General features: G+C 49.0%; 1 protein-coding gene across 4 annotated transcripts in view; it reads left to right on the forward strand.

The window, feature by feature from the left end:
- The window catches only part of elmo3 (engulfment and cell motility 3), a 160,701-nt gene that overhangs the window by 64,953 nt on the left and 75,462 nt on the right, over nucleotides 1–20,286 (forward strand). For all 4 annotated transcript variants that reach the window (XM_072279316.1, XM_072279315.1, XM_072279318.1 and 1 more), the window contains 2 exons: nucleotides 11,870–11,920; nucleotides 18,614–18,783. In XM_072279316.1, coding sequence (XP_072135417.1) covers nucleotides 11,870–11,920; nucleotides 18,614–18,783 — 221 coding nt within the window. The remainder of the gene's footprint in view (nucleotides 1–11,869; nucleotides 11,921–18,613; nucleotides 18,784–20,286) is intronic.

Below are 20,286 nucleotides of genomic sequence, written 5' to 3' on the forward strand. Positions count from 1 at the left end.
ACAGAAACGGTGAGGGGCGCTGGAGTGATACGGGGGATACAGATACATCACAGAAACGTTGACGGGTGCTGGAGTGAGACGGGAGGATACAGCTACATCACAGAAATGGTGACGGGCGCTGGAGTGAGACGGGGGGAATACAGATACATCACAGAAACGGTGAGGGGTGCTGGAATGAGACGGGGTTATACAGATACATCACAGAAACGGTGAGGGGTGCTCCAGTGAGACGTGGGGGATACAGATACATCACAGAAACTGTGAGGGGTGCTGGAGTGAGACGGGGGGATACATCACAGAAACGGTGAGGGGCGCTGGAGTGATACGGGGGGATACAGATACATCACAGAAACGGTGACGGGCGCTGGAGTGAGACGGGGGGAATACAGATACATCACAGAAACGGTGAGGGGTGCTGGAGTGAGACGGGGTTATACAGATACATCACAGAAACGGTGATGGGCGCTGGAGTGAGACGGGAGGGATAAAGATACATCACTGAAACGGTGAGGAGCGCTGGAGTGAGACGGGGGGGTACAGATACATCACAGAAATGGTGAGGGGCGCTGGAGTGAGACGTCGGATACAGATACATCACAGAAACGGTGAAGGGCGCGGGAGTGTGATGGAGGGGATACATATACATCACAGAAACGGTGAGGGGCGCTGGAGTGAGACGGGTGGATAGAGATACATCACAGTAACGGTGAGGGGTGGTGGAGTGAGACGGGGGGATACGGATACATCACAGAAACGGTGAGAGGCGCTGGAGTGAGACGGGATACAGATACATCACAGAAACGGTGAGGGGCGCTGGAGTGAGACGGGGGGATACAGATACATCACAGAAACGGTGAGGGGTGCTGGAGTGAGATGTGCGGATACGTCACAGAAACGGTGAGGGGTGCTGGAGTGAGACGGGGAGATATAGATACATCACAGAAACGGTGAGGGGTGCTGGAGTGAGATGTGGGGATACGTCACAGAAACGGTGAGGGGCACTGGAGTGAGACGGGGGCGGGATACAGACACATCACAGTAACGGTGAGGGGTGATGGAGTGAGACAAGGTTATACGGATACATCACAGAAACGGTGAGCGGTGCTGGAGTGAGACGGGGGATACATCACAGAAACGGTGAGGGGCTCTGTAGTGAGACGGGGGAATACAGATACATCACAGTAACGGTGAGGGGCGCTGGAGTGAGACGGAAGAATACAGATACATCACAGAAACGGTGAGGGGTGCTGGAGTGAGACGGGGGGATACATCACAGAAACGGTGAGGGGTGCTGGAGTGAGACGGGGAGATACAGATACATCACAGTGACGGTGAGGGGCGCTGGAGTGAGACGGGGGGGATACAGATACATCACAGAGACGGTGAGGGGCGCTGGAGTGATTCCGGGGGATAGAGATACATCACAGACACGGTGAGGGGTGCCTGAGTGAGACGGGGGGGATACATCACAGGAACGGTGAGGGGTGCTGGACTGAGACGTGGGGATACAGATACATCACAGAAACGGTGAGGTATGCTGAAGTGAGACGGGATACAGATACATCACAGAAACGGTGACGGGCGCTGGAGTGAGACGGGGGGATACAGCTACATCACAGAAATGGTGACGGGCGCTGGAGTGAGACGGGGGGAATACAGATACATCACAGAAACGGTGAGGGGCGCTGGTGTGAGACGGGGGGATACAAATAAATCACAGAAACGGTGAGAGGCGCTGGAGTGAGACGGGATACAGATACATCACAGAAATGGTGAGGGGCGCTGGAGTGAGACCGGAGGATACAGATACATCACAGAAACGATGAGGGGTGCTGGAGTGAGACTGGGGGGGATACAGATACAGCACAGAAACTGTGAGGGGTGCTGGAGTGAGACGGGGCGATACATCACAGAAACGGTGAGGGGTGATGGAGTGAGACGGGGGGGGATAAAGATACATCACAGAAACGGTGAGGGGTGCTGAAGAGAGACAGGGGATACATCACAGAAACGGTGCTGGGTGCTGGTTTCAGATTGGGGGATACAGATAGATGAGAGAAACGGTGAGGGGCGCTGGAGTGAGACGGGGGGATACGGATATATCACAGAGATGGTGAGGGTTGCTGGAGTGAGACGTGGGGATACAGATACATCACAGAAACGGTGAGGGGCACTGGAGTGAGACGGGGGGAGATACAGATACATCAGAGAAACGGTGAGGGGTGCTGGAGTAAGACGCTGGGATACATCACAGAAACTGTGAGGGTTGCTGGAGTGAGATGGGGGGATACAGATACATCACAGAAACGGTGAGGGGTGCTGGAGTGAGACGGGATACAGATACATCACAGAAACAGTGAGGGGTGCTGGAGTGAGACGGGGGGATACAGAAACATCACAGAAACGGTGAGGGGTGCTGGAGTGAGACGGGGATACAGATACATCACAGAAACGGTGAGGGGTGCTGGAGTGAGACAGGGGGATACAGATACATCACAGAAACAGTGAGGGGTGCTGGAGTGAGTCGGGGGGATACAGATACATCACAGAAACGGTGAGTGGTTCTGGAGTGAAACGGGGGGGATACAGATACATCACAGAAACGGTGACGGGTGCTGGAGTGAGACGGGGTTATACAGATACATCACAGAAACGGTGATGGGCGCTGGAGTGAGATGGGAGGGATAAAGATACATCACTGAAACGGTGATGGGCGCTGGAGTGAGATGGGGGGATACAGATACATCACAGAAATGGTGAGGGGCGCTGGAGTGAGACCAGGGGATACATATACATCACAGAAACGGTGAGGGGCGCTGGAGTGAGACCGGCGGATACAGATACTTCACAGAAACGGTGAGGGGTGCTCCAGTGCCACGTGGGGGATACAGATACATCACAGAAACGGTGAGGGGTGCTGGAGTGAGACGGGGGATACAGATACATCACAGAAATGGTGAGGGGCGCTGGAGTGAGACGGGGGGATACAGATACATCACAGAAACAGTGAGGGGTGCTGGAGTGAGACGAGGGCATACAGATACATCACAGAAATGGTGAGGGCTGCTGGAGTGATTCTGGGGGATAGAGATACATCACAGACACGGTGAGGGGTGCTGGAGTGAGACGGGGGGATACATCACAGAAACGGTGAGGGGTGCTGGAGTGAGAAGCGGGGATATGGATATATCACAGAGACGGTGAGGTGCGCTGGAGTGAGACGGGATACAGATACATCACTGAAACGGTGAGGGGTGCTGGAGTGAGACGGGAGGAGACAGATACATCACAGAAACGCTGAGGGGTGCTGGAGTGAGACTGGGGGGGATACAGATACAGCACAGAAAAGGTGAGGGGCGCTGGAGTGAGACGGGGGGATACAGATACATCACAGAAACAGTGAGGGGCGCTGGAGTGAGACGGGGGGGATGCAGATACATCACAGAAACTGTGAGGGGTGCTGGAGTGAGACGGGGCGATACATCACAGAAACGGTGAGGGGTGCTGGAGAGAGACAGGGGATACATCACAGAAACGGTGCTGGGTGCTGGTTTCAGATGGGGGGATACAGATAGATGAGAGAAACGGTGAGGGGCGCTGGAGTGAGACGGGGGGATACGGATATATCACAGAGATGGTGAGGGTTGCTGGAGTGAGACGTGGGGATACAGATACATCACAGAAACGGTGAGGGGCACTGGAGTGAGACGGTGGGGGGGATACAGATACATCAGAGAAACGGTGAGGGCTCCTCCAGTGAGACGGGGGGTATACATCACAGAAACGGTGAGGGGTGCTGGAGTGAGACGCTGGGATACATCACAGAAACTGTGAGGGTTGCTGGAGTGAGATGGGGGGATACAGATACATCACAGAAACGGTGAGGGGTGCTGGAGTGAGACGGGGATACAGATACATCACAGAAACGGTGAGGGTTGCTGGAGTGAGACGGGGGGATACAGATACATCACAGAAACGGTGAGGGGCGCTGGAGTGAGATGGAATACAGATACATCACAGAAATGGTGAGGTGTGCTGGAATGAGACGAGGCGGGGATATAGATACATCACAGAAACGGTGAGGGGTGCTGGACTGAGACGGGGGGGATACAGATACATCACAGAGACGGTGAGGGGCGCTGGAGTGTGACGGGGGGATACAGATATATCACAGAAACGGTGAGGGGTGCTGGAGTGAGACGGGGGGATACATCACAGAAATGGTGAGAGGTGCTGTAGTGAGACGGGGGGATACAGATACATCATAGAAACGGTGAGGGCTGCTGCAGTGAGACGGGGGGATACAGATACATCACAGAAACGGTGAGGGCTGCTGCAGTGAAACGGGGGATACAGATACATCACAGAAACGGTGAGGGGCGCTGGAGTGAGACGGGATACAGATACATCACAGAAATGGTGAGGGGTGCTGGAGTGAGACGGGGGAATACAGATACATCACAGAAACGGTGAGGGACGCTGGAGTGAGACGGGGCGATACAGATACATCACAGAAATGGTGAGGGTTACTGGAGTGAGACCGGGGGATACAGAGCTACATCACAGAAACGGTGGGGGTGCTGGAGTGAGACGGGGGGATACAGATACATCACAGAAACGGTGAGGGGCGCTGGAGTGAGACGGGGGGATACAGATACATCACAGAAACAGTGAGGGGTGCTGGAGTGAGACGGGGGGATACAGATACATCACAGAAACGGTGAGGGGCACTGGAGTGATTCCGGGGGATAGAGATACATCACAGACACGGTGAGGGGTGCCTGAGTGAGACGGGGGGATACATCACAGGAACGGTGAGGGGTGCTGGAGTGAGACGGGAGGATACAGACACATCACAGAAACAGTGAGGGGCACTGGAGTGAGACGGGGGCGGGATACAGACACATCACAGTAACGGTGAGGGGTGATGGAGTGAGACAAGGTTATACGGATACATCACAGAAACGGTGAGCGGTGCTGGAGTGAGACGGGGGATACATCACAGAAACGGTGAGGGGCTCTGCAGTGAGACGGGGGGATACAGATACATCACAGTAACGGTGAGGGGCGCTGGAGTGAGACGGAAGAATACAGATGCATCACAGAAACGGTGAGGGGTGCTGGAGTGAGACGTGGGGATACGTCACAGAAACGGTGAGGGGTGCTGGAGTGAGACGGGAGGATACAGACACATCACAGAGACGGTGAGGGGCACTGGAGTGAGACGGGAGCGGGATACTGACACATCACAGTAACGGTGAGGGGTGATAGAGTGAGACGGGGGATACATCACCGAAACGGTGAGGGGTGCTGGAGTGATACGGGGGGATACAGATACATCACAGTAACGGTGAGGGGTGCTGGAGTGAGATGGGAGAATACAGATACATCACAGAAACGGTGAGGGGTGCTGGAGTGAGACGGGGGGATACAGATACATCACAGAAACGGTGAGGGGCGCTGGAGTGAGACGGGGGGGATACAGATACATCACAGAGACGGTGAGGGGCGCTGGAGTGATTCCGGGGGATAGAGATACATCACAGACACGGTGAGGGGTGCCTGAGTGAGACGGGGGGATACGTCACAGGAACGGTGAGGGGTGCTGGACTGAGACGTGGGGATACATCACAGAAACTGTGAGGGTTGCTGGAGTGAGACGGGGGGATACAGATACATCACAGAAACGGTGAGGGGCGCTGGAGTGAGACAGGATACAGATACATCACAGAAACACTTAGGGGTGCTGGAGTGAGACGGGGGGATACATCACAGAATCGGCGAGGGGTTCTGGAGTGAGACGCGGGGAAATAGATACATCACAGTAACGGTGAGGGGTGCTAGATTGAGATGGGGGGATAGAGATACATCACAGAAACGGTGAGGGGTGCTGGAGTGAGACGGGGGGATACAGATACATCACAGAAACGGTGAGGGGCGCTGGCGTGAGACGGGATACAGATACATCACAGAAATGGTGAGGCGTGCTGGAGTGAGATGGGGGGGTACAGATATATCACAGAAACGGTGAGGGGTGCTGGACTGAGACGGGGGGGATACAGATACATCACAGAAACGGTGAGGGGCGCTGGTGTGAGACGGGGGGATACAAATAAATCACAGAAACGGTGAGAGGCGCTGGAGTGAGACGGAAGAATACAGATGCATCACAGAAACGGTGAGGGGTGCTGGAGTGAGACGTGGGGATTCGTCACAGAAACGGTGAGGGGTGCTGGAGTGAGACGGGAGGATACAGACATATCACAGAGACGGTGAGGGGCACTGGAGTGAGACGGGGGCGGGATACAGACACATTACAGTAACGGTGAGGGGTGATAGAGTGAGACGGGGGATACATCACCGAAACGGTGAGGGGTGCTGGAGTGATACGGGGGGATACAGATACATCACAGTGACGGTGAGGGGTGCTGGAGTGAGACGGGAGAATACAGATACATCACAGAAACGGTGAGGGGTGCTGGAGTGAGACGGGGGGATACAGATACATCACAGAGACGGTGAGGGGCGCTGGAGTGATTCCGGGGGATAGAGATACATCATAGACACGGTGAGGGGTGCCTGAGTGAGACGGGGGGATACATCACAGAAACTGTGAGGGTTGCTGGAGTGAGACGGGGGGGATACAGATACATCACAGAAACGGTGAGGGGCGCTGGAGTGAGACAGGATACAGATACATCACAGAAACGCTTAGGGGTGCTGGAGTGAGACGGGGGGATACATCACAGAATCGGCGAGGGGTGCTGGAGTGAGACGCGGGGAAATAGATACATCACAGTAACGGTGAGGGGTGCTAGAGTGAGATGGGGGGATAGAGATACATCACAGAAACGGTGAGGGGTGCTGGAGTGAGACGGGGGGATACAGATACATCACAGAAATGGTGAGGGGCGCTGGAGTGAGACGGGGGGATACAGATACATCACAGAAATGGTGAGGGGTGCTGGAGTGAGACGGGGGGATACAGATATATCACAGAGACGGTGAGGGGCGCTGGAGTGAGACGGGTGGATACAGATACATCACAGAAACGGTGAGGGGCGCTGGCGTGAGACGGGATACAGATACATCACAGAAATGGTGAGGCGTGCTGGACTGAGACGGGGGGGTACAGATATATCACAGAAACGGTGAGGGGCGCTGGTGTGAGACGGGGGGATACAAATAAATCACAGAAACGGTGAGAGGTGCTGATGTGAGACGGGATACAGATACATCACAGAAATGGTGAGGGGCGCTGGAGTGAGACCGGGGGATACAGATACATCACAGAAACGGTGAGGGATGCTGGAGTGAGACGGGAGGAGACAGATACATCACAGAAACGCTGAGGGGTGCTGGAGTGAGACTGGGGGGGATACAGATACAGCACAGAAAAGGTGAGGGGCGCTGGAGTGAGACGGGGGGATACAGATACATCACAGAAACAGTGAGGGGCGCTGGAGTGAGACGGGGGGATGCAGATACATCACAGAAACTGTGAGGGGTGCTGGAGTGAGACGGGGCGATACATCACAGAAACGGTGAGGGGTGCTGGAGAGAGACAGGGGATACATCACAGAAACGGTGCTGGGTGCTGGTTTCAGATGGGGGGATACAGATAGATGAGAGAAACGGTGAGGGGCGCTGGAGTGAGACGGGGGGATACGGATATATCACAGAGATGGTGAGGGTTGCTAGAGTGAGACGTGGGGATACAGATACATCACAGAAACGGTGAGGGGCACTGGAGTGAGACGGTGGGGGGGATACAGATACATCAGAGAAACGGTGAGGGCTCCTCCAGTGAGACTGGGGGGATACATCACAGAAACGGTGAGGGGTGCTGGAGTGAGACGCTGGGATACATCACAGAAACTGTGAGGGTTGCTGGAGTGAGACGGGGGGATACAGATACATCACAGAAACGGTGAGGGGCGCTGGAGTGAGATGGAATACAAATACATCACAGAAACGGTGAGGGTTGCTGGAGTGAGACGGGGGGATACAGATACATCACAGAAACGGTGAGGGGCGCTGGAGTGAGATGGAATACAGATACATCACAGAAATGGTGAGGTGTGCTGGAATGAGACGAGGCGGGGATATAGATACATCACAGAAACGGTGAGGGGTGCTGGACTGAGACGGGGGGGATACAGATACATCACAGAGACGGTGAGGGGCGCTGGAGTGTGACGGGGGGATACAGATATATCACAGAAACGGTGAGGGGTGCTGGAGTGAAACGGGGGGATACAGATACGTCACAGAAACGGTGAGGGGCGCTGGAGTGAGACGGGGGGATACATCACAGAAATGGTGAGAGGTGCTGCAGTGAGACGGGGGATACAGATACATCACAGAAACGGTGAGGGGCGCTGGAGTGAGACGGGATACAGATACATCACAGAAATGGTGAGGGGTGCTGGAGTGAGACGGGGGGATACAGATACATCACAGAAACGGTGAGGGACGCTGGAGTGAGACGGGGGGATACAGATACATCACAGAGACGGTGAGGGGCGCTGAAGTGAGACGGGATACAGATACATCACAGAAATGGTGAGGGGTGCTGGAATGAGACGGAGGGATACAGATACATCACAGAAACGGTGAGGGTTGCTGGTGTGAGACCGGGGGATACAGATACATCACAGAAGCGGTTAGGGGCGCACAAGGGCATATTTTGAAATTTGCCCCATTGATCGGTGTACGGTAACTCACAGCAGTTGTATCACTGTGTGATTAGCGTTTAGGGATCATACTAGCTAACAGTGCTCTACGATGGTGATTGTCAATAATCGGTAGTCCAGGCCTGGATATAACACTATTTCTTCAGATTTCTCATGATATGTATGTCAAATTCATAAATGTCACATTACTTTTCAATGATAATAACATGCTTCCAGCAAAGTCTTAGAGAACAGTGGGTTAGCAAGAGATGAGGTGATCACATGATCATTGTAATCAATTATGAGGTGCTTAGGATAAAATAATTATAATAAATAATTTTTAAAATTAGCCTGTCGCCATCATCAGCGATCACTTGTTGTCGAGTATGATTCTTCTGCTGGTGGTTGACCTGGTCACTTGTGGGTCTTGAGATGACTGAAGCGGCCGATCTGTGATCCGCAAGTCCTATTGCAGTGTTGGCAAGTGTAGGTCATTGAGGCAGTAGTGGATGTAGCTGTTGGGCCTTTACCAGGCTCTCCGTACATTGAAGCCGCTTAGTCTCAGCAGCAGACTGGAAGTATTCTTCGAGCTGTGCAGTCCCCTCATAGACAATTCTTCTCCAGCTTTTCCTATCCTGTGATGATTTCTCCCATCCATTCAGCTTGATGTGGCACTTCCTCAGGTGAGTCTTGATATTGTCCTTGGACCACTTTATCTGCCCTCCAGGAGTGCGCTTTGCATCCTTGAGTTGGCCAAACAGAAGAGTCAGGCATACGGATTATGTGGCCGACCCATTGCAATTGGTGTTGAGTCACGATTGTGGTTGTAGAGTTAATGTTAGCTTCCTCCTAGATGTTGGAGTTAATATGCCTGTTCTCCCAGCTAACTGTCAGAATCTTTGAGAGGCATCATTGATCGTAAGATCTAGGGATTTTACGTGTCTGTTGTATGTTGTCCATGACTTCGTTCCATATAGCAAGGAGGGGAGGACTATAGCTTTGTAGACCAGAAGCTTCGTGTTGGTCTTGATATCCCGATCTTCAAAAACTCTCAGCCTGGCAAAAGCTCCACTTGCACAACCTATTCTGTGATTTATTTCAAGGTCAACGTTGGCTCTTGAAGAAAGAAGGCTGCCAAGATATGGGAAATGATCAGTGTTCTCCAGAGGGATGTTGTCAACTTGGATAGTTTGAGGTTTAGGAGTTCGACCTGGAGCAAATTGGTGTGGGATTTGGGTTTTCTTGATGTTTAGATTAAGTCCCAGGAGCTTGTACGCTCTGGCAAAAGTATCCATTATGCACTGCAGATCTTCCACAGAGCGAGCTATGATGGTGTTGTCATCTGCATATTGGAGCTCCGTAATGGAAGTAGTTGACCCTTTACTCTTTGCCTTGAACCTGTTAAGGTTAAAGAGCCCTCCATCTGTCCTATAGAGAATCTGGACTCTTTGTGGGAGGTCTTGGCCTGAGAAGTGAAGAACAGTTGCAATGAAAACGGCAAACAGGGTTGGGGCAATGATGCACCCCTTTTTGACCCTGGTCTCAACCTTAAAAGGTACTGTTTCACAGCTGCTTTTGCTGAGGGCTGTTGCACTTATATCATTGTGTAAGGGCTACAGGGTCCTGAAGTATATCTCTGAATACCTGATTTTGGACAGTACCTGCCAAAGGGCAAGACAATTTACAGAGTCAAATGCTTTTAGCTTATGAAGGCCATATAAGGTGGGAGATTTTGTTCCCATGGGAAAAGAGTGAGTTCATTCACCTGAATCTCTTCCCCTCATGATTTTATACACCTCTATGAACTCCCCCCTCAGCCTACCCAACCTCTCTTTATAACTCAAAGTCGAGTCAGTTGTCAAATGCACAAGTATGTGTGTGCACAGGTACAATGAAAACTTGCAGCACATTGCTTCACTTTAGAAAAGATGTGGAAGCTTTAGATAGGGTGCAGAGGAGATTTACCAGGATGCTGCCTGGATTAGGGAGCTTGTCTTGTAAGGATAGGTTGAGTGAGCTAAGGCTTTTCTCTTTGGGATGAAGGAGAATGAGAGGCGACTTCATAGACCTGTACAAGATAAGAGACTTAAATAGAGTGGATAAACAGAGACATTTTCCCCAGGGTGGAAATGGCTAATACCAGGGGACATAATTTGATGGTGACTGGAGGAAAGTATGGGAGGGGGTTGTCAGGCATAAGTTTTTACACAGTGTTGGGTGTGTCGAATGCCTTGTGTGGGGCGGTGGTAGAGGCAGATACATTAGAGGCATATAAGAAACACTTAGGTGGGCGCATGGATGATAGAAGAATAGAGTTAGATTGGTCTTAGAGTAGGTTAGAAGGTCCGCAGGCTCAATTATTCAGAGTAAGAGTGAACAAGAAGGGTTTTTGCAGAGCCCACATGAATAGAAGGTGTGAAGAGAACCAACTCTCAGAGGTGTAATTGAGTAAAGATTGGCAAAGGGTAGTGTAGCAGTTAGCACAATGCTTTACAACACACCAACTGTAAAAACAAGTTTCAATTCCCACTGCAGTCTGTATGTAGTTTGTACGTTCTCCCTACGACTGTGTATGCTTCTTCCAGGTGCTCTGGTTTCCTCCCCCATCCCAAAGACGTACATTCAGGGTTAGTGTGTTGTAGGCCGGCTATGTTAGTGCCAGAAGCATGGTAACACTTCAAGGCTGCCCCACACATCCCTGATGCTAGTGGCACATTGCACTGCATGTTTCAGTGTACATGTGACAAATAAAGCTAATGTTTTAAATCTTTAAATAAAGAGAATTTCGGGGGCTGTATGTAGGGAGTTAAGGGGGTGGAGAGCCATGTTCGATCCTGACCGGTGCTGTCTGTGGAGTTTGCACGCTCTCTGTATGACTGCGTATGTTTCCCCCTAGTGCTCCAGGTTCCTCCCACATTTCACATCTCTGCCTTCCCCCAAACTCTCTGCCTCCCCCAGACTCACTCCTCCTCCCCTCCCAACCCTCTCCTCCTCCCCCCCCACGGACCCTCTCCTCCTTCCCCCCACCCCCGGACCCTCTCCTCCTCCCCCCCCCGGACCCTCTCCTCCTCCCCCCCCAACCCTCTCCTCCTCCCCCCCCACGGACCCTCTCCTCCTTCCCCCCACCCCCGGACCCTCTCCTCCTCCCCCCCCCCCACCCCATCTGCAGCTCACTCTCCATTTTCTCGTTACAGAATCGCCATGAAATAAAGAACGGCAGCATTCTGCGCCTGGCAACGGCTCCGGTAAGTCCCTCCCCAGCTGAGTACCGGCAGACCTGCTCCCGTTACCAAATTCAGGTGTTAACAAAGTGTGCCCAGTTCAGTCAGCCAGATCTTCCCAGTCAGGAAGTTTGGGTTAGAAGCACAACAACCCTTGCCCTGGTTTCAGGCCGATCCCACAGATCCGTCTGGGCATTTCAGCTGAAGAAGGAAACTCCACCCTGGCTTCCCTACTCCATCACCTACGGCAGCTGCCTGTGTGCCCTTCTCATTCTGTGGCTGCCAAGACACCGACCCATAGGAGTCAACTGCCCCTGGTACACTCTGTCTGTCCTTTTGGGTTGGGTTTTGATGATGGGTCGTTTGTTTGTGATGTCCTGATGAAAGGTCTCAGTTTGAAATGGCAACTCTTTATTCATCTCCATAGGTGCTGCCTGACCTGCTGAGTTCCTCCAGCAATTGTGTGTGTGTGTGTGTGTGTATGTTGCTCCAGTTGTGAGGAGCAGCAGCGCCTCTGAGAGCATGGGAACTGGGTCATTGCTGTTACGTGCAGCAAGATACAGTGAGAAGATGCACACTGTTCACAGAGTTCAGCTCATTACACAGTGCAATGAGCTGGAACAAGGGAACACAACAACAAAACAGAATCAAGTGTAGCAGCTACAGGGAAAGAGCAGTCCAGGTAAACAGTAAAACAAGGCAGATTGTAAAGTCAAGAGTCCATCATATCATACTTGGGAAAGAGTTAATATAACAGAGGGGTAGAAGCTGTCCTTGAGCTGAGTGGTACATGCTTCAGGCTTTGTATCATGCTCAATGGGAGAGGGGAGAAGAGGGAATGTCTGTGGAGGGTGGTTCTTTGATAATGCCGCAGGCAGTGAGATATGCAAGGAGGGCAGGCTCCTCTGTGATGTGTTGAGCCCACTCTTTGCTAACGGAGCCGACGCCCTGGATAACTGAGTCTGGCGGTCTCCCTCGCAGGTCCCTCTCCAGCCGTTCCGATCTGTTGCCCTATATTGGCTGCATCATGTTGGGCCGGTGCTGGTCTTTGTCTTCGTTTCCAGGGCTCAGCCTTTCCCTACCCCATCTCCCCTCCATTGGAGCAGGATTAGGCCCACCAGCCCATCGTGTCTGCTCTACCATTCCATTATGCAGGTTTATTATCCCTGTCAATCCCATTCTCCCCAGAACCTTTGACACCATCACTAATCAGCAACCTTTCAACCTCCACTTTAAGTATATCCAATGACTTGGCCTCTACAGCTGTCTTTAGGAATGAATTCCACAGATTCACCATCCTCTGGCTAAAGAAATTCCTCCTCATCTCTGCTCTAAAGGGACATATTTTGTTCTGAGGCTGTACCCGCTATTCCTAGACTCCCCCACCATAGGGGGAGATATGTATAGTCTCCAAGTGCAGTCTGACCAATGCCTTATAAAGCTTCAACATTACATCCTTGCTCTTATATCTTAGTCCTCTCAAGATGAATGCTAAACATTGCACTTGTCTTCCTCACCATTGACTCAACCTGCAAGTTAACCTTTCGGGAATCCTGCGCTAGGCAATTAAATATTTTCTGACATGGACTAGATGGGCTGAAGGACCTGTTTCTGTTTTGTACTTCTCTATGACTCCCAAGTCCCTTTACATTTCTGATTTCTGAATTTGCTTCTCTAGTTCCAGCCAGATCTACAATATCTGGAGTATTGTGTGCAGTTTTGGTCCCCTAATCTGAGGAAAGACATCCTTGCCATAGAGGGAGTGCAAAGAAGGTTCACCAGATTGATTCCTGGGATGGCAGGACTTTCATATGATGAAAGACTGGATCGACTAGCCTTATACTTGTTGGAATTTAGAAGATTGAGGGGGGATCTTATTGAAACATATAAAATCCTAAAGGGATTGGACAGGCTAGATGCAGGAAGATTGTTCCCGATGTTGGGGAAGTCCAGAACAAGGGGTCACAGTTTGAGAATAAAGGGGAAGCCTTTTAGGCCGAGATTAGGAAAAACTTCTTCACACGGAGAGTGGTGAATCTGTGGAATTCTCTGCCACAGGAAACAGTTGAGGCCAGTTCATTGGCTATATTTAAGAGGGAGTTAGACATGGCCCTGTGGCTAAAGGAATCAGGGGGTATGGAGGGAAGGCTGGTACAGGGTTCTGAGTTGGATGATCAGCCATGATCATGCTGAATGGCAGTGCAGGCTCGAAGGGCCGAATGGCCTACTCCTGCACCTATTTTCTATGTTTCTATCTATATTTATATATATCTATATATACAATATCTATATTTATAGATATATTAATATAGATATGGTTATATAGTTCCAGAAATCAGAAATGCTCCATTTCAGCATTCTTCACATTCTTCCCAGTAATTACTCCACCATCAGGGAGACGGGGGGTTGAGGTGGGGTGGGCCTCTTCTGCAGTTCTGGGATTCCCTCCTCACTCCTCCGAGTTATTCCTCAAAACCCACCTCGATCAGAATCAAAATTAAATAGTGCACAAGAGGAATAGTGAGATAGTGTTCATGGCTGTTCAGAAATCTAATGGCAGAGGGGAAGACATGGAGTGTGGTCTTCAGGCTCCTGAACCTCCTTCCCCGATGGTAGTAATGAGAAGAGGGCAAAGTCTCGGATGGTAAGTGACTTTAATGATGGATACCGCCTTCTTGAAGATGTCCTCAGTGGCAGGGAGTGTTTTGTCCATGGTGGAGCTGTTTAAGTCTACAGCCTCTGCAGCCTCTTGCAATTCTGTGCATTACAGCCTCCACAGCAGGCAGACTCCGTAACATGCAACCAGTCAGAATGTCCTCCACTGTGCATTTGCAAAAGTCTTTGATGCCATACCAAATTTATGTGCAGTGTGTACTGGTCTGTATTTAAGTATGTGCATGTATCAGTGTGCATATACAGGTGTATGTGTGTGTACAAGTCTGTATTTAAGTATGTGCATGTATCAGTGTGTGAGTGTGTGTATACAGGTGTGTGTGTGTGTGTGTGTACAGGTCCGTATTTAAGTATGTGCATGTATGAGTGTATATACAGATGTGTGTGCATGCGTGCACATGTATTTGCAGATCTGTATGTATGGGCCTACCTGTGTATGTGCACAGGACTGTAAGTTTATGTCTATGCAAGCATGTGCATTTTTTGTGTGCAGGCATGTATGCTCCTTTCTATAAAGTGTTATAGTACTATGAAAACAAAACTTTACACCATCTTAAAATTTCTTCTCCGAGACAGTTAATCTCATCAACCATTCTAGTTAGCCTCTCTCTCCCACCCCCTCTATGTATGACCTCTTTTTATAATGCTATTACATTGTAAGTATATGCCGGTATTTATTTATACACATCTTATTCCACGTCTGCCCTTTAGCCTCTAACTTTGTGAGAGGGAGGGGAGAGACACTATATGTATGTAGGCCCAAGGTAAGAAGGGCGGGTTTTTTGTACAGAGAGTGATGGGTTTATGGAACAAGCTGCCCAGAGGAAGTGGTAAAGGTGGGCATGATTACAGCATTTAAAAGACATTTGGACAAGTACGTCGATGGGAAAGGTTTAGAATTTTAGAGGGATGTGGGGCAAATAAGGCTATCCTGATCAAGTGGACGAGTTGGGCCACGTGCCCGTTTCTGTGCTGCATAAAGCAACACAAACAAATGAAGGAGGAGCTCAGCAGACCTGGCAGCATCTATGGAAAAGAGTAAACAGTCCAAGTTTCAGGCCAAAACCCTTCATCAGGACTGAAAAGAAAGGAGAGGTCTGTGCTGTATAACTCTATGTGGCTCTAGAATTACTTTGTGTTTCTCACTACCTCTCTCTCCCCTCACGTTTTGGTCATGTGAAAGTTAGCACAGTGTAGTCTATGAGGTTAAGGGATCTGTAAAAAAGTACACGCTGTGCTGTCAAGCACCAGCTCAGAGCCAGAGCCAGTGTCCCAGTAGTCTCGAGTGCGACCCCTGGTGTACATCAGAAGTACTGCAGTGCTGCCCAATTGGCTGGAAAAATCCCTTTTTATCATTATTGTGCTTTTGATCATTGTGGTGAAGATTTATTGTCTCTCTCTAAACGGCAGGTCGAAAATGCTAAAAGGTTACTGCAGCAGAAAATATTAAACAGAAATAAGAAAAATTAAAATTAAATGTTCCAATGAAAAATTTTTATTGGAAATGTTTCCAATGAAAAAATGCTTTGAAATATTTGTGTTTTCTAAAGTACAAATGTTTGTGTTTTTTGATGCGCTTCACAACAGAAATTTAAAATTCTGACTGATGTTGAGGGTCGGATATTGGGAGAGATTATTTTCTGCATAATGGTTCGTTAGGGCATTAAGTACGCTGATCAGCAACTCCCAGCTGCAGAACTTTTTAAGGGGGACCATTTAACTACTGGAAGGATAAATTGAAAGGTTATGGAGTTAGTCTAGGGAAATGGGTTGCATTTGCTTCTGTGTGTTTGTGTGTGTGTGTGTGTGTGTGTGTGTGTGTGTGTGTGTGTACGCGTGCTCCTGAAAGCTGTGTTTTCCAGCCAAAAGACACGTGAAGAGTTGGTCAATGGCTCCCTTGTCCTCCTTTACCATCCCATAAGATCGTAGCTATTCTGTAAACTCAGCATCATTTTCCTGCTCTAGCCCCTTATCACTCGATTCCCTGCAATCTCCTAGGTAGACAATTCCAAAGATTCATTGTACCTTGAAGTACCATGGATGATTGGCCATATTTTAATTCCAATATAGTAAATAGTTATTGCTGTGGGACGCACATTTTTAGAAGCATGATCAGGTCCCACCACTGAAAGAGCTTTGAAGCTGTGCACGACTTTCTGGCACGCTCTTGAAGCAGGTTTGTCTGCTCCTGATGGATTTGCAAGGTTTAGCAATCTCACTGATTCATTCACAGGGTGTGGATGTCACAGGAAGTAGCAACATTTATTGTTAACCCTAATTGATTAAGGGCAGAAGACTGGATGGAAATGAATGGCTAAAAGATGATCAGGAAAGGTAAAATTTAAAGATGCGATAAATCTCACCAGAAATACAGGTTGTAAGAGTTCCTATTGATTTTTAGAAAAGTTTCAAGTTATGAAGATGACTGATAGTTGCATAGAAAGTGAGTCTGTAGGAAATAAGCTGGCAGATGAATGAAATAAGTATCTTGCGTCTTTTTTTTTGAATGCAAACACCTCAGAAATACTTGTCCATTTGGAATGTTATTATTTGCATGTTTTGTCTTTTTCACAGTTGTCCATCAGTCTTTGCTATTTAGTTTCTCAAATTCTATTGTGCCTTTATTTCCCTGTAAATGTCTCCAAGAAAATGAATCTCAAGGTAGTACATGACATACGTAGTACGTACTTCAATAATATATTTACTTTGAACTTTGAATTGGGAGTGAGGAAAGAAGAAACTCAGGGAAAATTACTAAAAATGCCAGCGTCGCCGTACAGAGCAAATTATTAAAGTGTATACAGGCAAGTCTCTGAGACCTTTATAGAAAAAATTGGTGAGATATTGGGTGAGTTGGTTTTAAGTTTCCTAAATCATCAAGATTTTAGGGAAAGTTCCATGAAATTGGGAAATATTAAATGTAACTCCTCTATCCAAAACAAAATGGAGGGAGACAGAAAGCAAGAATCCATGGGCCAGCTGGCTTAACCATCTGTCAGTGGGAAAATGTTAGATGTTATGGCTGCAAAATTAGAAAAATTCAAGGTTAAAGTCAGTGTGATTTTGTGAAAGGGGAATGACATTTGAAGAATTTGAGAGAACTCCAATAAAGAGTCATGTGTGGTGCATAAAGAGAATCCTGTGGATGCACTAAGATTTGCAGAAAAGTGTCCATAGAAGTTATTATGGAAAGTGAAAACAAGTGCTGCAGGAAGTGTGGTGAAACACTGGCTCAGTAACTGGGAACGGGGTATGCACGTCCACTGAGAGAATCTAGAACTGTGAGAGTCCGAGGATCCTCGTGAAGAAAAATCTAACATGTATTGCAGGGCAAATTGATGCAAAAGCAGTGAGGTAATGCTGAGTGATGGTAAGACCATACCTCCAGTATTGGCCTCTTGTTCAAGGAAGGATGGTGAGGGAGGGCTCTGCACAGGGGGCTCTTGCCAAAGTGAGGAGACATGGAGATCTGGAATTAGTGGAGCGCAGAGATCTCCGAGGGTTTGGGTGCTGGAGGGGATTACGGGAAAAGTGAGGATGAATCCAGTGGAGTATTTGAAAACAAGGTTAAATTTATATTCCAGCAATCATTTAAAGTCATGTCATGTGCAAACAGTCCCTGCAGCCATTAGTCCAACACGATTCCTATTTTATTTCCCTCAATTCCCCCCAGACTCTTATTAGGGCAATTTATAGTGTCCAAGTAACCTCCTACCCAGATATCTTTGGGATGTGGGAGGAAATCCACAAAGGGAGCGTGCAGACTCCACACAGACAGTAGCCGAGGTCAGGATTGAACCTGGGTTGCTGGAGTTGTGAGGCGGTGGCTTGGCCTCATGTGCTGTTCTGCCTTCATTAAGACAGAACAAGTAAGGAAGCCAATGCAGGCGGGCAAGCACAAAGTTGATGGGTGAGTAACCCCCCCAGAAGCCATTCAAATAAAACTTGGATCTACCTTCCCCAGACTAAATTTCTACAGCCTCCTTGTTGTTCAGTAGTGTCTCTACTCCTCTGACCACTGGCCTGTCTCCTTTCTGGTTCCAGAGCCGAGAGGCAGAGAATCTCTACACTGGCATCCAGAGTGGAAACTACGACGTTCGCTTTGAGTCGCTGAAGGGGCTGGCTGTCCTCTCCAAGGACATCACCTTTGCCCAGGAGTTCATCAGTAGGGATGGGATCGCTGTGCTGGTCCGCATTGTGGAGAACGGCAATGAGTGAGTAGATGACTGGCCGATGCACAAAGGCACACTCGATCCATACCCTGAAGCTTGCAATCTGATACCAGAGCACCCGGCACTGAGAGCCTTGGGCATTGAAACTCCAATAACGTTGACCCTGAGGTCCCAAGAGGTGAAGGTCCCGCTGCCCACAAACAGATACCTCAAAGACAAGGCACCAACTGGCCCTAATAAACTCACAGCCAGTGCACTGATCCCAACATAACTTTCACCCTAAGGCTCTGAAATTTGCCAACCTGTCCCCAACAAGCAAAAACACTAAATATAATCGGAATCGTGGGGGCAGACTTTACAATAAATTAGATGATCCATTTCAGCATGGTGATCACAACCTCCAAAACCAGTTTACTCAAGAATCAAGGATCAACTTGGGGTGGCACGGTAGCGTAGTGGTTAGCACAAAGTTTTTCAGTGCAGGTGACTAGAGTTCAATTCCCCCCGCTGCCAGGAAGGAGTTTATGCGTTCTCCCTGTGACCGCGCGGGATTCCCTCGAGTGCTCTGGTCCAAAGATGTACCAGTTGGTAGGTTAATTGGACATTGTAGATTGTCCTGTCATTGGGCTGGGATTAAATCGGGGAATTGTGACTCGATGGGCCTATTCCACACTGTATCTCAATAAATAAACAAACTTTATTCGCCATGTACATCTATATGTATTAGAATTTGCTGTGATGTTGAAGCAACGTGTAACAAACAAGAGTCAACAATTACAAGGATAAAGAATTACTTTTTTAAAAAAAACCTTAAGGTTAAAGTACAGATTTGGAATAAAATGTCTATAAATACATAAATACTCGCATTCATTTACAAATTAAACAGATTATAGAAAGTGTTTTAAAGTGTTTATGGTGTAGTGCAGTGATGAGATAATAGAGGGAGGTGGGAGGTTAATGAGAATAGTTGATCAGATTAACTGCCTGAAGAAACTTTAAAGACGGTATGAAGTCCTGACGAAAGGTCTCGGCCCGAAACGTTGACTGTACTTCTTCCTATAGATGCTGCCTGGCCTGCTGTGTCCACCAGCATTTTGTGTGTGTTGCTTGAATTTCCACCATCTGCAGATTTTCTCGTGTTTGCACCTCACACTTAACTGGGTTGAACTCTATCTGCCACTTCTCAGCCCAGTTTTTCATCCTATTGATGGCCCGCTGTAACCTCTGACATTATCCACAACACCCCCAACCTTTGTGTCATCAGAAAATTTACTAACCCTCCCTCCATTTCCTCATCCAGGTCATTTATAAAAATCATGAAGGGGGTCCCAGAACAGATCCCTGAGACACACCACTGGTCACCAACTTCCATGCAGAATATGACCCATCTACGACTACTCTTTGCCTTCTGTAGGCAATCCAATTCTGGATCCACAAAGCAAGGTCCCATTGGATCCCATGCCTCCTTACTTTCTCAATAAGCCTTGCATGGGGTACCTTATCAAATGCCTTGCTGAAATCCATATACACTACATCTACTGCTCT

The sequence above is a fragment of the Mobula birostris genome, chromosome 15 (genome assembly GCF_030028105.1).
Source record: "Mobula birostris isolate sMobBir1 chromosome 15, sMobBir1.hap1, whole genome shotgun sequence".
Lineage (NCBI taxonomy): Eukaryota > Metazoa > Chordata > Chondrichthyes > Myliobatiformes > Myliobatidae > Mobula > Mobula birostris.